The sequence below is a fragment of the Cyprinodon tularosa genome, unplaced genomic scaffold, assembly GCF_016077235.1.
Source record: "Cyprinodon tularosa strain WSP-4 unplaced genomic scaffold, ASM1607723v1 ctg333, whole genome shotgun sequence".
Lineage (NCBI taxonomy): Eukaryota > Metazoa > Chordata > Actinopteri > Cyprinodontiformes > Cyprinodontidae > Cyprinodon > Cyprinodon tularosa.
In genome coordinates, this window is record NW_024039045.1 from 1,118,284 (window position 1) to 1,137,203 (window position 18,920).

The following is an 18,920-nucleotide window of genomic DNA, read 5'->3' on the forward strand; positions in this document are numbered from 1 at the left end:
TAATGGCCTCGCAGCCATGAATATTAGATATACTTCCCTTCACCCGACAGTACAAATATGATGAGCCAGCCTGAGAGGGGGGCATAAGGGAAAAAAATACAGCCGTAGACTAAATGAAAAAAAAAATCTTATTTTCAAAATAAATGAAGAAAATGATGCATTTATGTACTTAGAAGCACCAAATGTTTTTCATAAATAGCACTCATAACAGATTGTGGATAATTCTGCACCTTTAGATGCTTATAGTTAATGGTAGAAGCAGATTATTCTCCATCAGGTAGAAACAGAGGCTAACCTCACCTCCTATGTGAGATTAGCTGCATTATGAGTAGAAGAGATGCACATTATATGAGGGATGTGAGGGAGGGAGTAGAGGGTGTGACAGAGACGCGAGCAAAGGGAGTCCACATCTCTTCAGGAATCATAAAGTCAAGGTTTTCTTCTCTCGGTGCTGCTTGTTACTAGACTCACATCTGACTTTTCCTGTTGGTATTTGAGGTGTTGAAGTAAAAAAAAAAAAGCTGTGTTAGACAATGTTTTGATAGCTTTTTTTTTTTTTTTGCTGAGAAATGAGTGAGCCGGTCAGATTGTCTGTCCTCCCATCTGGGGCATTTATTTGATGAGCGACTGTGACTGAAGGAAAGCACTGAAGTCTCTGAAAGCAGCATGGCCGGGGATCTGGTGGTTGGGATACTTTATAACTTATTACTTCCTCTGCTTTTGCTGACAGGTGAGTATTTTGTTTTCTAAATGCCGACTTTATGGCTGTTAGAGGCTTTTACCTACAGTTTTGGTCAGGTTGAGATTTGGGGGCCTCTTGATGCTACATGCTCTGACAAATAAAGATCTCTGTGTAATGTGATAGAAAGGAATTAAGCCTTGAGGTTTTAAGAAAATGCAAAAAGATTAAGGGAAAGTTTATAATAGAAAAAGAGCAGAAAGTGGAACTTCCTGGTTTTGGATAAACTTTATCAAGCTTCTGTTGTTTTTCTGAGGCGCTTTAGATTGCATGTATTAAATCTAATACATGCAAGCTGTTAAGTTTTTTAGCGATTGTTTGATTTTATGCTAATCCACTCACTCTATTCTATTTAATTTCCCTATGGGCTTAATAAAGTATTTTTGAACTGGTAAAGGTGAAAGTTTTTCTGCAGCCAGAAATAATTCAGTATCACATATGTCATCCATAACAACATCCATAACTTCTTAGTTTTACTTTACTTTTTTTAAAGCACACTTTTTTTCTTTTTTTATTAGTCTATTTTTTTTTATACTTTACTAAACCTTTTAATCTGTGTCCGGTTTATAGCATTTTGCAGCCATTTGGTCCTTCTTAGTTGTTTCTAAATGTGCTATACAAACAAATCTGACTTTTAAACACATTAATATTATTTGGAAATAACTAAACAGAGAACATTACAGATATTTTTCTTTACAAGAGAGGATGACACCGTGAATAGCACATAAAAAAATAAATGGGAAGAGAAATCATAAAATCCTATTTGATTGGCTAAATTAAACTGTTTCTATCCACCTTATTGCTTTTGTTTGTTTTTCTCCTCAGCATCCTGTTTTCGCTATAATGGCCTCTCGGTGGTGTACTTTGTGTTCCTGCTCACTGTACCACTGCTACCGAAACCCAGCCTGGCCACCTTAAAAGGTCAGAGAATCTCCAGGACAGAAGTTCTCTTTTTTTAAAATCAAACATTATTGTCAGTGTCTTATATTTTTGTCAGATTTTTAGTTTGTTAAACAAAGTAATGTTGACATGCCCCAACAAATTGTTGCACTAAGATCCATGCATATTTCTGGTGATAAAGGCTGCAAATCCAGCATTTACTTTAAAATATTAAATCTAAATGTTGCCTATTTAAATTAAGTTATTCAATTACATGCCTTAAAGCAGATTCTGTTTTTAAAGTTTAAACCGAATTTTGAATAATATTCTCCATCATTTATTGTCTCAGAGCTGCAGATGGAACCCTCTTGCCTCTTTTGCATCCAGTAAAGCATTGTCTTCCAATAATTTGGTTCAACAGGAATCAGTAGGGTGTGTCCAACTTAACAAGAAATATAAACAAGCTTGATTAGAGTAATAATAAGAAATATCAATTCACATTTAGAGCTTTGGTTTTTGTGTATATTTAGGATAAAATATCTTGCTATATCTACACATTTACTTTAAACTTAGTGCGGATTTTTAATAATGTTACTTTTAAAAGGTCTTTCACGTTTACGTTTCCTTGTTAAACAAGCTCCACGTCTTTATACACTGTTTAGGCTTTTACTGGCTGATGATTTCAATTCTGTTGCTTATATAGATACCTTTTCTGAAATGCTTTTCCTCAAAATCATGTCAGTTATTGATGGTGCTTTCAATAAAAAATTGGAAATCTAAATGTTAAACTTTTAGCCTGTGATGGAAAAGGAAACCTTAAATAATTTTAGTCAAAAAGGATGTTAATTTTTCTTGATAAACCTTAAGTTCCAGTAAGTATCCATCCATCCATCCATCCATCCATCCATCCATCCATCCATCCATCCATCCATCCATCCATCCATCCATCCATCCATCCATCCATCCATCCATCCATCCATCCATCCATCCATCCATCCATCCATCCATCATTCAAATGGGAGGTTAAAGTGCTCAATTTTATTTTCATTCGCAAAACTTAAGTCATCTACACACCCACTGGGCAGTAATACTGCTCAGTAGCAAAAAGCACCACACACTTCACATCAAGCTAACTGTTTTAAACTTTTTGGTCATCATACTCCCTAGTTGTAAGGTAATAAAGATTGTATAAAGCTTTTCCTTATGAAGTCAGACATGAGCGAGTAGGTCATGCATGTTCAGCACATCGATCCCTACAAACAGATGAATTAAAGCATCCCCTCCCTCAAAGTACTTTGTAAAGGGGGGGAAGTGGTTGGAATGACCAAATCAATTATGCATAGCCTGGTAATTACAGCAAAGAATTAAAAGATGTTATGTCAGCGATCTCCTATCTTTACTGTCACTGAAAACTGTTTGCCTTTCAGCTTCACACATCCCATATATTTTGCTCTCCATATTTCGATCCAGCCCTCCTTGGACTAAGTGATGAAATGTGTGTTTATCTCGTGTACATGCAATGCGTTTTATTGGTGGATCCACCTATTATTTTCAGAGCATGTGTGTGTGTCTGTGTAAGCAGAGAGGTTTAAGTGAAACAATGCTTTTAGTAAAAATGGTGAACATCAACAACACATCTGCTGGCTCAGCTGCAGTTCAGCTGCATCAGCTTTTAGTGTCTCTAACATTCTGATAGCAAGAGTCAAACTCTAGGAAATCAATATGGAATGGTTAGTTTATTTGTATTTTTATTTAAAGTTGGGTTCACAACTACCTGTCTTCTATATGTGTTGCGGTCCTAAATGTGGTAAATTAAAAGGATAAGTCATTCAATTCAATTCAATTCAATTCAGTTTATTTATATAGCGCCAAATTCACAACACATGTCATCTCAAGGCACTTTACAGTTCAACCAGATCATACAGTCAAATTGATACAAAGTTTTCTATCTAAGGAAAACCAGTTGATTGCATTGACTCATTGACTCAAATACAATCCCCCACACTAAGCATGCTTGTAGCGACAGTGGAGAGGAAAAACTCCCTTTTAACAGGAAGACATCTCCAGCAGAACCAGGCTCACTGTGAGCGGCCATCTGCCGAGGCCGACTGGGGTTCAAGGAGACAGAAGCAGAGATACAAAAAGCAGCTGTAAAAGGCGGCCCCGTCCAGGAAACACACAGCCAGGCAGACGAGCTCCAAGGCAGCTCCCATGCCAGAGGACGAAGAGAGCACATCCACTCAGTCACGGTCAGAGAAACAGGACCACACTGGAAAACAGGCCGATCTCCAACATCTATTAACAAGGGTGTTGATAGAAGCAGCACAGCTGATGTTTTTTTCCAGGATGACGTCACAGCCAAACAGGAACAGACGAGGCAAAGCTACTCTGAGGAAAAGCAGAGAGAGCAGAAGGTTAGAGATTGAACTAACAGATTCTGCAGAATAGGAGAACAGAGAGAGAATGAAGCAGAATGATGAAATGGGGGTCCCTATGTCCTCCAAAAGTCTAAGCCTATAGCAGCATAACTATAGAGATAGCTCAGGATAACCTGAGCCACCCTAACTATAAGCTTTATCAAAAATGAAAGTTTTAAGCCTAGCCTTAAAAGTAGACAGGGTGTCTGCCTCACGGACTAAAACTGGTAGTTGGTTCCACAGGAGAGGAGCCTGATAACTAAAAGATCTGCCTCCCATTCTACTTTTAGAAATTCTAGGAACCACTAGTAAACCTGCAGACTGAGAGCGAAGTGCTCTGTTAGGAACATAAGGAACAATCAGATCTCTGATATAAGATGGAGCTTGGCCATTTAAGGCTTTATATGTGAGAAGGAGGATTTTAAATTCTATTCTTGATTTAACAGGAAGCCAATGAAGAGAAGCCAGGATAGGAGAGATATGATCTCTCTTTTTCATTTTCATTAGAACTCTGGCTGCAGCATTTTGGATCAGCTGAAGGCTTTTAACTACAGTTTGTGGACTTCCTGATAGTAAAGAATTACAATAGTCCAGCCTTGAAGTAACAAATGCATGGACTAGTTTCTCAGCATCACCCCTGGACAGGATATTTCTAATTTTTGCAATGTTCCTCAGATGAAAGAAGGAAATTCTAGAAACCTCTTTGATATGGGATTTAAATGACAGGTCCTGATCAAAAATAACACCAAGATTTTTTACTTTATTATCTGAAATCAGTTTAATCCCATCCAAATGAAGTGACTGGCTAATCAGCTTCTTTTTCAGAGACTCTGGTCCAAAGACTATAACTTCTGTTTTGTCTGCATTCAGAAGCAGAAAGTTAAGAGTCATCCAGGTTTTTATGTCTTCAAGACATGCCTGTAATCTATGTAATGGGTTAGCTTCATCTGGATTTATAGACAGATATAGCTGGGTATCATCAGCATAACAGTGGAAATTAATCCCATGCTGTCTAATAATTCTACCAATTGGGAGCATGTATAAAGTAAAGAGAATTGGTCCTAGCACTGATCCCTGTGGTACTCCACAGGTAACCTTTGAGCGTGTTGAAGATCTATCATTAACATGAACAAACTGAATTCGATCAGATAGATAAGATTTAAACCAGTCTAGTGCTGTTCCTTTAATTCCAACAAAATATTCAAGTCTTTCTAAAAGAATATTATGGTCAACTGTATCAAATGCAGCACTAAGATCCAACAGGACGAGCACAGATACAAGTCCATTATCTGAGGCCATGAGAATATCATTAGTGACTTTCACCAGAGCTGTTTCAGTGCTATGATGAGCTCTAAAGCCAGACTGAAACTCTTCAAAAAGTTCATTATGGTGGAAGTGATCGCAAACTTGTTTGGCAACTACTTTCTCAAGAATTTTGGATAAGAAAGGAAGATTGGATATAGGTCTATAATTGACCAAGTCATCTGGGTCAAGAGACGGTTTCTTAAGCAGAGGTTTAATTACAGCAATCTTAAAAGCTTTAGGTACATATCCCTGTAACAGAGATAGATTAATCACATCTAAAATGGAGGAGGAGATCAAAGGGAATACCTCCTTAAATAACCTGGTTGGAACTGGATCTAACATACAAGTTGAAGGCTTAGATGAAGACAATAATTTTGCTAATTCAGAGAGTTCAACTGGATCAAAGCAGTCTAAACCCGGTTCAGATTCCATGACTACCTCAGGTACAATCGCGGATAGAGGAGTGCTTATGATCTTATTTTTAATAAGATCAATCTTATTTATAAAGAATCCCATAAAATCATTGCTGCTAAGAGCAGGTGGAATGGACGGTTCAACAGAGCTATGGCTCTGGGTGAGTTTGGCAACTGTATTAAAAAGAAATCTAGGATTATTCTTATTCTCCTCTATTAATGAGGAGAAGTATGCTGCTCTTGCTTTACAAAGGGTCCTCTTATACAGCAGTAAACCATTTTTCCAGACTAGGAAGGACTCTCGCAGGCCTGTGGAGCGATATTTTCTCTCCAGTTTCCTAGCATTTTGCTTCAAAGTACGCAGCTCTGCATTAAACCAAGGAGCAAGCTTTCTATTTTTAACGGTTTTCATTTTCAAAGGAGCTGCGTTGTCTAAGGCAATACGCAGAGAACTAGGCAACCCCCTCAACAAAATCATCAACCTGTGAAGGGGAATAAGCTAAGCTTTTGCACTCTGCAGCACTGCTCAGTGACACAGAGCAGAGAGAAAGTGAAGCAGATTCTTTAAAATTTATAACTGCACTATCTGATAAAGATCTACTAAAATTGAACCTTCTTTTGGGGGAGGAGAACTCTGTTAAAGTAATCCTGAAGGTTATTAGAAAGTGGTCAGAGAGGACAGGGTTGTGAGAAAATACTGTTATTTCTTCACATTCTATGCCGTATGTCAGCACAAGATCCAAAGTATGAAGATGAGAATGCGTGGGACTATTCACATTTTGAACAAAGCCAATAGTGTCTAAGATAGCATTAAAGGCTGCTCTTAAGCTATCGCCTTCAATGTCAGCATGGATGTTAAAATCTCCCACTATGATGACCCTGTCAGTATTTAATACCAAATCAGAAAGGAACTCTGAAAACTCATCTAAAAATTCAGAGTAAGGACCTGGTGGACGATACAAAGTTACAAAAAGAAGAGGTTTTCTTGCCTTGAAATTTGGATCAGGGAAATTAAGGGTTAAATGTTCAAAAGAGTTGTAGGAATTAATTGTTTTGGGAGTAATCAGTAAGTCAGACTCGAAGATTGTTGCTACTCCTCCTCCTCGCCCAGAACTTCTGGGGATGTGAAAATTTAAATAGCTTGAAGGAGTTGCCTCATTTATGCTCACATAATCCTCTTGCTGCAGCCAGGTTTCTGTAAGGCAAAACAAGTCAATGTGATTATCACAAATCAAGTCATTAACTAGTAGACTTTTAGAGGAAAGCGATCTTATGTTAAACAGACCGCATTTAATTGTTTTAACTTTTTCCCCAATTGGAGTTATTTTGATTTTAATTAGATTATCATGATTTACTCCTTTGGGAATCTTTGCCAATTTATTAGATTTTGGTCGTGGGCAAGACACTGTCTGGATGGAGTAAAGAGTGGGTAACAGTAGAGAAGCTGCAGAGATGTGTGTTAAACTACAACTCTGCTTCCTGGTCTGCACCCTGGGTGGTCAGGGTTTTGGAGGACTAATAAATGTGGCCAGATTCCTAGAAAGAAGAGCTGCACCATCCAAAGTGGGATGGATGCCGTCTCTCCGAATCAGACCAGGCTTTCCCCAAAAGGATTGCCAATTATTAATGTAGCCCACGTTGTTTTCAGGGCACCACCTAGACAACCAGCGATTGAATGACGACATGCGGCTAAACATGTCATCACTGGTCAGATCAGGGAGGGGACCAGAGAAAATTACGGAGTCCGACATTTTTTTGGCAAACTTACACACCGAAGCAACACTAATTTTAGTGACCTCCGATCGGCGTAACCGGGTGTCATTACCACCAGCGTGAATAACAATCTTACTGTATTTAACCTTATCCTTAGCCAGTAGTTTCAGGTAGGATTTGATGTCGCCCGTTCTGGCCCCCGGCAAACATTTGACTATGGTCCCTGGTGTCTCTAATGCCACGTTTCTGACTATGGAGCTGCCAATCACCAGAGTGGGCTTCTCAGTGGGTGTGTCACTGAGTGGGGAAAACCGGTTAGAAACGTGAACGGGTTGGTGGTGACCAGTGGGCAGAGATCCACGACTACGCTTTCTGCGTACAGTTACCCAATCGCCTGGCTGCTCAGGCACTTTTGGAGGACAGCTACGTGGGGGGCCTACTTCAACAGCCTGAAGCCTGGATTCTAACTCTGACACCCTCGCCTCCAAAGCTACAAAAATACTACACCTATTACACATCCCATTATCACTAAAGGAGGCAGAGGAATAACTGAACATCTGACACAGAGAGCAGGAGAGAGGAGAGGAAGAAGGAAGAGTTGGAAAAGAGTCAAGGGAGGGAGAGAGAGAAGCCATAGCAATGCTAAGCTAGCGCTAGCCTAGGCTAGCTACTTCTTGCTATCAGAAATAAAACCGTGTGAAACTGACAAGTGCTCAGTAGAAAAGTGCAGCAGAAGGTGCTATGTTTTAAAGTAGTCAGTTAGAGTTACTTAGATACAGAGATATCACAGAGAAAATAACTTAACTTCAGATGGAGATCCTCTGAACAGCTGCACACTCAGTTGCACACTCAGTTATTCCAAACAGGAAGTGACTGTTCAATGTGTTCATGGTGATTGGATCTTAAATACACATTTATTTTTATTCTGTATTTGGATTTGATTGTTTAAAGACAAAATTAATATTTCACAAAAAACTTAATTGAACTATTTCTGAGAAATTATTTTTAATAAAAATAATATCTGAGAAATTATTTTTATTGAAAACATTTACTGAATTCCATAGTGAAAAGCACCATATCCACACCTCTTAAACCTTTTGAGAGAAGTGCATAACTATTTAATCTAAGAACGGCATTCAAACCCAGCCCTAAAACATTTGGTGCCACTAGATGTTTTTAGTAATCCTATAACTGGTAGGAGTTGTTTATCTTTTTGACCTGAGTTTAAAAAAAGAATATATATACAGAAGGACAAAACCCCCTGAAAAAAACCTTACACTAAATACGCCATCCAGGCCATTAAATATGGTGGTGGTGCCAATTAACTGCTCTAGCCGGGACGATAGCTTGAGGTAAAAACAGGATGATATTGATAGAAAACCTGACACAGGGGTCTCAAACTGGTTCCGGAAAGGGCGATGTGGCTGCAGGTTTTCTTTCCATCCAAGCAATGGCACACCAGACTCCAGTCATCTCATCAACTGATTGCAATCTGAATATGATGACTTGATGAGATGACTGGAGTCTGGCGTGCCATTGCTTGGATGGAAAGAAAACCTGCAGCCACATGGCCCTTTTTGGAACCAGTTTGAGACCCCTCTGTTAGAGGCTGCAAAATAATTTGGTTTGGGGAGCTTTGGCTATTTTGCAAAGGAGAAGGGGGGGGGGGGGGATTAGAGTCTGCAGCTGTAAGAATGAGGGGCAGGGCTGGCTCATTGGGTACCTTCTTGGAGGAATTCAACACAAATGTATTTTATCTGGGGAAAACTGGAGAAAACTGTACCATTTTCATTCTGCCTCCCATTTATGCTTTACTTTATGTGTGTCTTCTACTTAGCCCACACCTATACATCAATAAAGAACATAATAGCTTCAGACTGGGATGTAATAAAATATGGGAAGGTTTAGGCACCTTCAAACAATGCAAAGCACATTAAGTTGTCACAGTTTAATTTCCTCTGAGACAGTGTATTTATGCAAAGCCCATTTATTACTGAAACATTGATTCTAATACACTAACAAATACACATACAGGTGTACATTTATGTATTGCATGAAAACTTCTTATTACCAACTCACGTTATTGTATATCTATAACCTATCACTTGAGTCACTTGAGTTTTCTTCTTCTGTCCTCAATAGGGAAAACTGGACAGTTTCTGCGGATAATAATCTACACTAGTCTAACCTTCCTGACCCTGCAGTGCTTCATGCAGATTCCCTTCAGCTACCTCCCTCCACATGGTAAATAAGAACAGATTTTTAGCATGTCTGAACATTTTTAAAATGTCATTTACCTTGGAAAAAAATCTAGAATGCATTCCAAACGTATACTGACAATCTTTAGATGAAACCCAACTATTCTTGCACGCTTTTCACCATTAACTTCTTTTTTAACAGTTGCTGGATTCTGGGAAGATTTCCTTTACCATTTAGGAATTGTGAGGTATGAAGTAATTAAGACTGAATTTTGTTATATTGTATTTGTTTATTTTTGGATAGCATACATCTGTGAGCCTCGTTTTCCTTCCCCATTAAAGGTACACTAAGTAGATGTATTATGCAATTGTTTTTATTGAAGGGCTAGATGAAATGAAAAACTGTTTTCTTAAAAAAGTCTCAGGTTGTCCATAATTTATGTATATTTTTTATCTACTGCTTTGTTGCTTCTTCAAAAGTTTTATTTGCTCCTTTTTTCTTGAAGTGGGATCATTTTTATTGCCCTCAGTACTACAGAAGGCAGGAACAAAATTTTACATTTTGTGATAGATGTTTTCATTCTAATTTAGGGACAGGAGTTTCCAGTCAGCGCTCTTTCACCAAATATATCACAAATTGATTGGAGGATCCCTTTTGGATAAGCTAACCATGAGAAAGTTGGGCATATATATAGTTTTTCTGCTTTATAAAAGAAAAAAAAGCACCAAATGATGAATATATACACAAAACGGGGAGTGGGAAAAATACCACAACGGAAATAAACAAACCAACTTACAGTATAAGCCAGCCATGATACTACCTTTTTCATTGGGCTTTATGTGAAAGTTGTCATTCTAGCATTTGAGATTAAGAATTTAACACAGAAACGGAAACATAAAACCAGAGACGGGAAAAGACAAAAAAAAATTAACGGGTTGTTATTTTTTTATGGTTGTCAGATCTCCAAGGAGTAGTTATTGCATACAGTGCACTTAGTGCTTACATCAGCTTGCCTTACTGCACTCCAGCTTTTATTTTTTTATTGACCTTTATTTAATCGGAATATAAGGCTCTGGAGATTTAGAGTATCCTGATAAAAAAAAAAACACAGCAGATCAATACAGCTTGTGACAACAAGCTGTATACACAACATGCATGAAAATAAAGGAGAACCAACAAGCCATAAAAGACAGAAACTTTGCAAACTTCAAGTCATTTTTCAGTCTTGCATTACTTTGAAAAAACTAGTAATCCACTTTTGTTTGATCAAAATGTGAAGTTGAAGGACAAAGAGGGGCTTTCCTCACAACATTCTCAGGTTTGTGTTTGAAGCTGGTAGAATATTTGTTCAGGATGTCATAGATGTCAGCCTTCTCCAAAACCTGAGACTTTACCATAAATCAAAATTCTTATTTTATCTCCTATAGTCATCTATTCACAACCAGTCTTAGACTGTGAGCTGTATTTGCTTTATTTTGTTCTTTCAGATTCAGTTCGGTTGACCCAGCTAACATTGTGAGACTCTTGGCCCCAGACGTTGGCCTTTTCATCTCCATTCTGTTTCTACTGAGGCTGTGCAGAAAACTGCTGCACCCTGTGCCCCAAGTCAGCCTGCATGAAAATGGGATCCCTCCTTCAGTCCCAGAGGTGTCAGCAGATTCACACACCACCTGATGAAACATTGTGTTTTCTTAATAATCTACAATTATATCCATCCAACATACAGTAGAGTCAGGCTGTTTTTTTTTTGGGATATTGCAGGACGTTGAAACCTCGGACTCAGAGTCAGAGGGAGGATATGAAACAGAGGCCTCGTCTTTTGATAGCTCTGAGGACACCACCCTGCCGGTTCAGTCTGGTCCACCACAGTTTGTCCAGAAGATGATAATGTTTGCAGCTGGTCTGAGGCTGCTGCTGTCAGCGATCATGAACACAGCAGGAAAAGTGGTGGTCACTCTGCTGCTGGGACTGGCAGGTATATTAAAGAGCTGGCATGTCTGCAGAGACGTGTTTTAGCTTTAAATTGTCAAATGTAATGTTTGTTATTTGACAAAATTTCCCCCATCAGCTCAAATGGCATGAAACAGGCAACAGTCTTTGTAGGCACCTTACATCTGCAAACTATGTACTCACTGTAAAATCTGATATATCAATCTCCTTTTTTTCTTAAAATAAGTGCATTTTTTTTATCAAGTGAGACACTTTGTCAATGGAACAAGACAATTTGCATTTAAAATAAGTAAAGAAAAAAACAAACAATGCAGGAGTCCGAAGCCAGGTCAGAACAGGAAGAGGCTGTATCAGAGGTCCAGGAGTCCAAAGACAGTTCAGGCAACCTGTTCAGACGGGAACACAAAGGCTCAGTGGTTTAGAGGCAGAACGGGTCAGGATCAGGGAATCAAAAACACTATGGTACGAAAAAAAAACCCTCTCACCACTGGCCAGCAAGAACGTACTCTAGAACAAGAGCAATAATCAGGGCCTGATGGCTGGGACTGAGCAGTTTAAATAGAAGCAGGAGCAGGTGGATCAGATGAGCAGTGATGATCAACCAGGCAGAGTTAGACAGGTGAATGGAATGAGCAATTAAGCCAGCAGTCAGTGGCAAGATCATGGCACTCTGAGCCCTCCTTTCATCTGTGTGATTGTCCCACTGCGTGTTCACATGTCTGCAGGTATCATACTACCTTCCCTCACATCAGGAGTTTACTTCGGGGTGTTTTTAGGGCTGGTATGGTGGTGGATATTCAGTCGCTCCATCAGCATGCTGCTTTTCAGCTGCCTGTGTGTGATGATGGCCATCTTCAGTGGAGGACACCTGCTGGCTCTGTACCTCTACCAGCTGCCTCTGTCGCAGCAACTCATCCCACCAGATGATGTATATGCAAGGTAAAAAAAGACAATGAGTAAAAGGATTTCATGTAGATATTGGATTCTGAGGAACCAAAGATTCTTCTCTGCGGTTCAGTTTTTAAATATTTTTAGCTCCTGTATCCTCCTCATTATATGCTGTGGAGATAATCTTAACTCGTGTTAAAATGGCTTTTAAACCTAAATTTAAAACTTTGAGTCAATAGCATATAAACAAATATATCATATTTACACCAAAAGAAAAATAGAAAATGAATAACTAATCAAAATGTCCTTAATAAGTTTATCTGATAAATATCTGCTGACTACAAAACAAACAAACAATCAAAAAAAAAAAAAAAACATTTAGGATTTTCCAAAATCAAGTTTATGCAATAGTTAATGAAATTCTTGCCAGGATCTCCAGGAAGCAGCAGTGCAAGAAAGTTCCTCCTAATATTGGAGTTCAGATTACAGATGGCAGTACAACAGGAAAAAAACAGAACAAGTGTGTTTAGTTTCAAAGGGCTTAAAGGAGAAAGTAAGCTCTATTGCAAAAAAAATGTCTAAATGCGCTTAAATTATAAGGCATCCGTTATATGTTTATGTCTTTTATGCATTGAGGCTTTTTTAGGTTGTTTATCATTTTTTAGGCCTGAAAAAAGGTATTTTCCAGCATATTAGAATTAGAGTAGAGGATGAACCTTTTACTACTGTGTGTGTTTGGATTAATCCACACTTCTTTTAACTTGTTTTCAGGTATAAATACTCACATTCATATCTTTTGCCAATCTGTTCAGGTTGAACACATTATAGGATTAGTTTCATGTGCTGTTATTCTTCTATCTCTCTGAAGGCTGTTTGGCATGATTGGAATGATCCGAACCAAGGGATCCCAACCGCACAGTCTTGGTTTGCATCCACATGTCTGCTGGCCCGACTTCATAAACCCTTTGGTTCTTCTGCTGCTCTACTACACGCTGGTGGCTCTGCTGCACAAATGGGTCCACATCACAGAGGAGGTTAGAAGGGAAATGTTTGGTTTTGTCTGTTTACATTTATGGACATTTCTGCTGTTAAATGATTGGTCTCTTACCTCTGCTGTACACTTTAATGGTGGCTTACCATTATTATAACCTATTGCATATTGCTTTTCTACCACTGCTGAACCTTTAAACAGGATCAGCAGTATATCAGCAGGTTATTAGCTTCTAAAAGCCCCTTATCTTTTCAGGATATTTCTGATGATGACAAATCTAAGAGTGTTTTAGAAAGCCCTGAAGCTCCTCCAAGCTTCTCCAGGGTCATCTACATCACAGGAGATAAGCAAGAGGTGACATATTAACATTGCTGTCGCCTTTTAAATAGAAATTCAAGGTCTGGATACATAATCAGTCAGGTTTCTAACTCATAGTTTTTTCTCTTTTAGCTCTTGAGCAGCACAGATGAAGAAACTTACCTTCCAGATGAGGTAAACAGTTCTGCTATCTAAAAAATGTGTAGATGATGAGTTTTGGTCTCTGAATGATCTCAAATAGTAAGAAGCTTGAAATAATAGATATTTTTTGTATGGTGTGGTAATAAGGGTTCCTTTGACCAAGCCCAACCTCTGTAACCAACCCAAAACCATAATACTCCCACTGCAGATGTCCAGTAGGGTTTTCATTTGAAGATGTACCAAATCCATTATACTCAAGCTCCTCACATTATTCTTTAGCTAAATTAGCCAACACACATTCTACATGGCTGTAGCTATTGACTCTGCAGGTAGCTGTTGACTCCTTCATAATAAACATTACAATAAAGAATAAAATACCAACAGATTGTTGACCTTTGTAGTAACCAGTATGGTGTACTGATAAACTGATGATGCTGAAAAGTGATTTGAGAGTTTTGTAGAGCTTTCTCACTCTGAATGTGTTTTTTCTTTTTATCTTTTCAGGCGATGATTTTAATGACTAGAGGTTCCTGGCAGGACGTCCACAGCAACGGTCTTGGATGTCTATTGGAGGGAGCCGGCTACACAAACTGTTACACTCCATCGCTTCATGACGAAAAGGATGCTGATTCATTTGGTAATCGCTGCTCAGTAGATAAACTGGCTCAGGAACTAAGGATACATACAAGACTGAGCAAAAAAGAAAACAAATTTAGAGTCATCCCTTTTTTAATTTAATTAAAAATCCCTTTGGGATCAATACATTATATTTTAACTGAATTGATTTAAACATGCCATATTCAAATGCAAATTAACATTCATTCAGGTGCTTTTGAAGGTCTTTGAAAGATGTTTCTGGATTTAAGCTGCTTATATCTTATTTAAAAATATCTGAACATTTTCAGATATAAAAAATAACTCTGACCTATGCATCTTCGGACATAAAAAGACTAAATATGAGTTCAGATTCAAGTTTATTCATAGAGCACACCTAACAAAAATTAACAGAACCCAAAGGGGCTGAACAACTGACAGGCATGACAGGGGACGCCAAAATATCCAAAACAGAAAATTCAGATAATACAGAAACATAGAAAATTGAAGGGACAATAATCACACATTCAAAAAAGTATAGATCAAAATGGGACATAAATAAAAACATGGGAGGACATAGGAAGAGTAATGTGAACAAGGAATGAGGAAAGAGGCCATAAAGCTGTAAGGACATAGATAAGAATAGATTTGAAAAGTTTTTTTTTTTAAAACATTTTATCCTTGTAAATTACAGAAAGTAGCTCTGTCGGACAGGAAGGACTTTCACACACTGTTTATTTGCTGTAGATGTTTTCTGAGACCTGAAAACATATTTGTTTGTCTGCCACTTTTTGTATTATTCAAAAACATAATTTCAATCTGAGTTTTGATATGTTTTACCTTCAAGAATCATCGGTTTACACCAAATTATGGATCTAAAGATACAAAACATCAAAAAATCATTCATATATTTTAAAAGTACCCACCTTTTCTTATTGTTATGCTTCTCTCTCTCGCACCAGAGGCAGAAAGTGACAGAGAAATGGAGGACAGGAGTGAGGAGGTCCCAGAGAGTCAGACTGACACAGTACCGCCCCCCTCAGGACCCAGTGGTCTGATAATCTTTGGACGTCTGCTGCAGAAACACAGCTACGTTAGCGCCCTTATTATCATGATGGTAAAGTACATCCAACAATTCACTGTTCAGGTTTCTGTGATATATATGACTGCTGCCACCAGACTGGTAAACAGCAGAGACATTTCTGCAGCCGTAGGAAGAAAACCTGTGGTTGTTACAGAGTTTTAATTGCTTTAGTGGTCCCACAGTGGGACTCACACAGATCAGTGGGAATGGAACCAGCATGCCACTGGGAGAAATAATAAATGAATTGCGTAAGAGGTTGGTTTTAGACCACTCACTCTGCAATGAGTAGATAAACTGCTTTACAGCCAGAGCCACAATGACATGAGATTAGGTATAAAACAAGCATGTCTACATAATAAACTGATTACTTTGTGATTAGCAGCACCTTTACTCTTCATCTTTAAATTTAAATGTATTAAACTGTGACCAGATATTTTCTTTTAAATCTAGGTGTGGAGTATAACTTACAACAACTGGCTGACTTTCGCCCTGCTGGTGTGGTCCTGCTTTATCTGGATGATGCGGGACCGCCGGCGTTACGCCATGATGTCTGCTCCCTTCCTTGCCATCTATGGCACAGTCCTGGTGGTCCTGGGCTTCCTGAGTGGGCTCCGTCTGAGCCGAGCAGAGCTGTATCCAGGGCTTCCCTCAGCTGTGATAGTGGACTTTGACCTGAACAGTTACCATCCTGCACCTTGCATTCACCTGGGAGCAAAGGTAAGGCCTGGAAGAGCAGCAAAGAACCAGTAAAGACGTGTCTTCTTAAGACACAAAAATAAAATAAAATTTGTGTAAGAATAACGGAAATGAACAATCAGCATCATGGGCAACAAGAAACATAGCAGACATCTCAGAGAAAAGCTGATGAGAAGCTTAAAACAGATTTAGGTCACAATACAATATCCTAAGCCTCCATCTCAAATGTTGAATCCATTATCCTAAAATAGATAAAGTGGCAAACAAACTTTTTTAATGGCAATTTTCCCGATGACACTGCACATCACCCTGCAGGCATCACTTTCCCACTGTGAAACAGGGACATCAGTGAATCAGAGAAATATTGAAAAAAATTCATATGGGATACAAAACATTTTGGACTGCAGCAGAGTTGATTGAGCTTGGTTAGATACAAAAAGTATATGCACTGTTTTCCAACTAGACAATAATCCACTCCATCCAATTGGTGTGTCACATTAAATTGCGATACAACACACTAAGGTTTGCTTTCATGTCTTTCTAAACACCTATTGGTGCAATATTAGAATCTGAATAAAAATATGTTCTGTCAAAAACCTCTAGTTTTCACTTCAGCTGATAGTCTACTGTACTTTTACTATTTACCCTCATATTTAAACAAATTTCTCTTAAATAGCTAGACAAATGTAACAGACTTATGTATGGATTTATACTAAACAGGTACAGTTAAATAAAACACAAACATTTTTGTGTTGTTCTAATGTCATTGATTGGTTCAGTAGGTTTAAAAAAACAAACCTGTATAAAATAAATTAAAATTAAAATTTTTCCCTCACTGCTATTTTCCCCTCAAATTAACATGTATTCATATTCATATTCATATTCAATTCAGTTCAGTTCAGTTCATTTGAATTTGATTTAATTCAGTTCAATTCAATTCAGTTCAGTTCAGTTCAGTTCAGTTCAGTTCAATTCAATTTGATTCAGTTAGGTTCAATTAATTTTAATTAAATTGAATTTGATTCGACAGCTGAATCTATCCAAAAGATAAATTAAATGTGACAGTTATTTTTGTTTTGTTTTTTAAAGAGTTGTAGATTTTAAAAGTTATAGTATGCAGGAAGGATAATCTGTAGCAGTCTGTGCTGCACCAAATCTGGGGAAGCTTTTGACTGAAGACACTCAGCTGTTAATAAACAGTCTTCTGAAGAGGAGGCCGAGGATTGTTCATAATTTTCTTTATCATATAGAGAATTCTTCTCTGTGAATTCATCACCAGGGGTTCCAGAGGAGTTCCCAGAGCAGAACTGGCCTTCTACATCAGCATGTTGATCCTCTTTAAGTCAATTTCAGTTTTGATTAATTTGCTGTTTGTTGCTTCCACAGGTTTTTTACACCTTTAATTTCTGGGTGATGTTTCGTCAGCAGCTGGTAGAAAGAAAGGAGGAACAGAGCATGAAGAAGCAATCTCTCGAAGAAATTAAAGTCATTCCACGTAAGTTGACTTATCTTACTGTTATTGTGATAGAAATTAGACAGTTAATGTATCCTTTAAGGCTTGCACCTATCATCTTCACATTATTCTGTTTAGTCAGAATATTTTTTCTTCTCAACTCTTCTTTTATTTCTTTGTTTACCTTCATGCCAGCCGAAGAAAGTCAGGGATCACCACTGATGGGGATGCTGATCTCAGGTGTCAAAGGGTTTCTGGTTAAATACTGGATCCTATTTTGCTGCTTCATGTTCTTCATAGTCAGCTTCTCTGGAAAGGTGTGTAATCAATTCATTATAATATGATAGTGCAGTCTGAAGCCTTCTGGTGGAACAAAAAAATCATTTTCTAAATACTTTTCTTTTTCTAACATTGAATATTATATGTTGATAAAATTAATATCGTGAATCTGATGTTTACACGAATAATCAGGGAAAAGTGTGTGGATAGTCTATGCTTGTTTGTTTAACTCTGCAATCCCGAAAAAAGTCTGTAATAATTGTTTGAGTGTAGAAAAGGACAATTTATTTTTAGTTAAACTTACTACCTTCTCCACTCTCTGTTCAGGTGGTCGTGTATAAAATCCTCTACATTGTCCTCTTCCTCCTGTGTGTGGTTCTATACCAGGTTTGTATACCTGATTATTTAGTCACCATGTTCAAAAAAGAATAATCTAATATAATGTTATTCTAGCTCTTCTGTGTTGTATGTTAGTATAGAACTCTATCCTAAGTTTAATTTATAGAATAGCTCTCTCCATATATACTCAGTGCAGAATATTTGAAAAAATCTTATTGTTGAAATGTCATATTGAAATGCTTCACATTAAAATACAGGGTTGTTAATAGATGTGTCAGGAAATAAAACCACCCATAAAACAGGTGTTTTATCTAGCTGGTATGACAGGCATGACAGATAATGCAGGTCTAAACACAAGGGCAAAGTTAGTATTTTATGGAGAGAAAAAAAAGATTTCCTTTCACATTTTTTGGAGTTCATCAGTCACTTTAGATGTAATTAAAGCTTATTGAATGACTTCTCACATAAAATAAATCAAAAAGTAGAGCCATCAGGTCTCCTGGGGTGAGAAATTGAATAACA

At 37.9% G+C, this 18,920-nt stretch overlaps 1 protein-coding gene across 1 annotated transcript in view; it reads left to right on the plus strand.

Annotated features, from left to right (window-relative positions):
* The first annotated feature begins 577 nt into the window (after positions 1 to 577).
* si:dkey-11f4.7 (piezo-type mechanosensitive ion channel component 2) overlaps positions 578 to 18,920 on the plus strand; it is a 52,679-nt gene continuing 34,336 nt past the window's right edge. The window contains exons 1-16 of the mRNA XM_038294089.1: positions 578 to 730; positions 1,565 to 1,660; positions 9,609 to 9,710; positions 9,867 to 9,912; positions 11,153 to 11,312; positions 11,427 to 11,640; positions 12,341 to 12,554; positions 13,372 to 13,537; positions 13,750 to 13,848; positions 13,945 to 13,986; positions 14,458 to 14,590; positions 15,510 to 15,664; positions 16,082 to 16,348; positions 17,714 to 17,822; positions 17,976 to 18,097; positions 18,387 to 18,446. Of these exons, the coding sequence (XP_038150017.1) occupies positions 667 to 730; positions 1,565 to 1,660; positions 9,609 to 9,710; positions 9,867 to 9,912; positions 11,153 to 11,312; positions 11,427 to 11,640; positions 12,341 to 12,554; positions 13,372 to 13,537; positions 13,750 to 13,848; positions 13,945 to 13,986; positions 14,458 to 14,590; positions 15,510 to 15,664; positions 16,082 to 16,348; positions 17,714 to 17,822; positions 17,976 to 18,097; positions 18,387 to 18,446 (2,049 nt within the window). The 5' untranslated portion in view covers positions 578 to 666. The remainder of the gene's footprint in view (positions 731 to 1,564; positions 1,661 to 9,608; positions 9,711 to 9,866; positions 9,913 to 11,152; positions 11,313 to 11,426; positions 11,641 to 12,340; positions 12,555 to 13,371; positions 13,538 to 13,749; positions 13,849 to 13,944; positions 13,987 to 14,457; positions 14,591 to 15,509; positions 15,665 to 16,081; positions 16,349 to 17,713; positions 17,823 to 17,975; positions 18,098 to 18,386; positions 18,447 to 18,920) is intronic.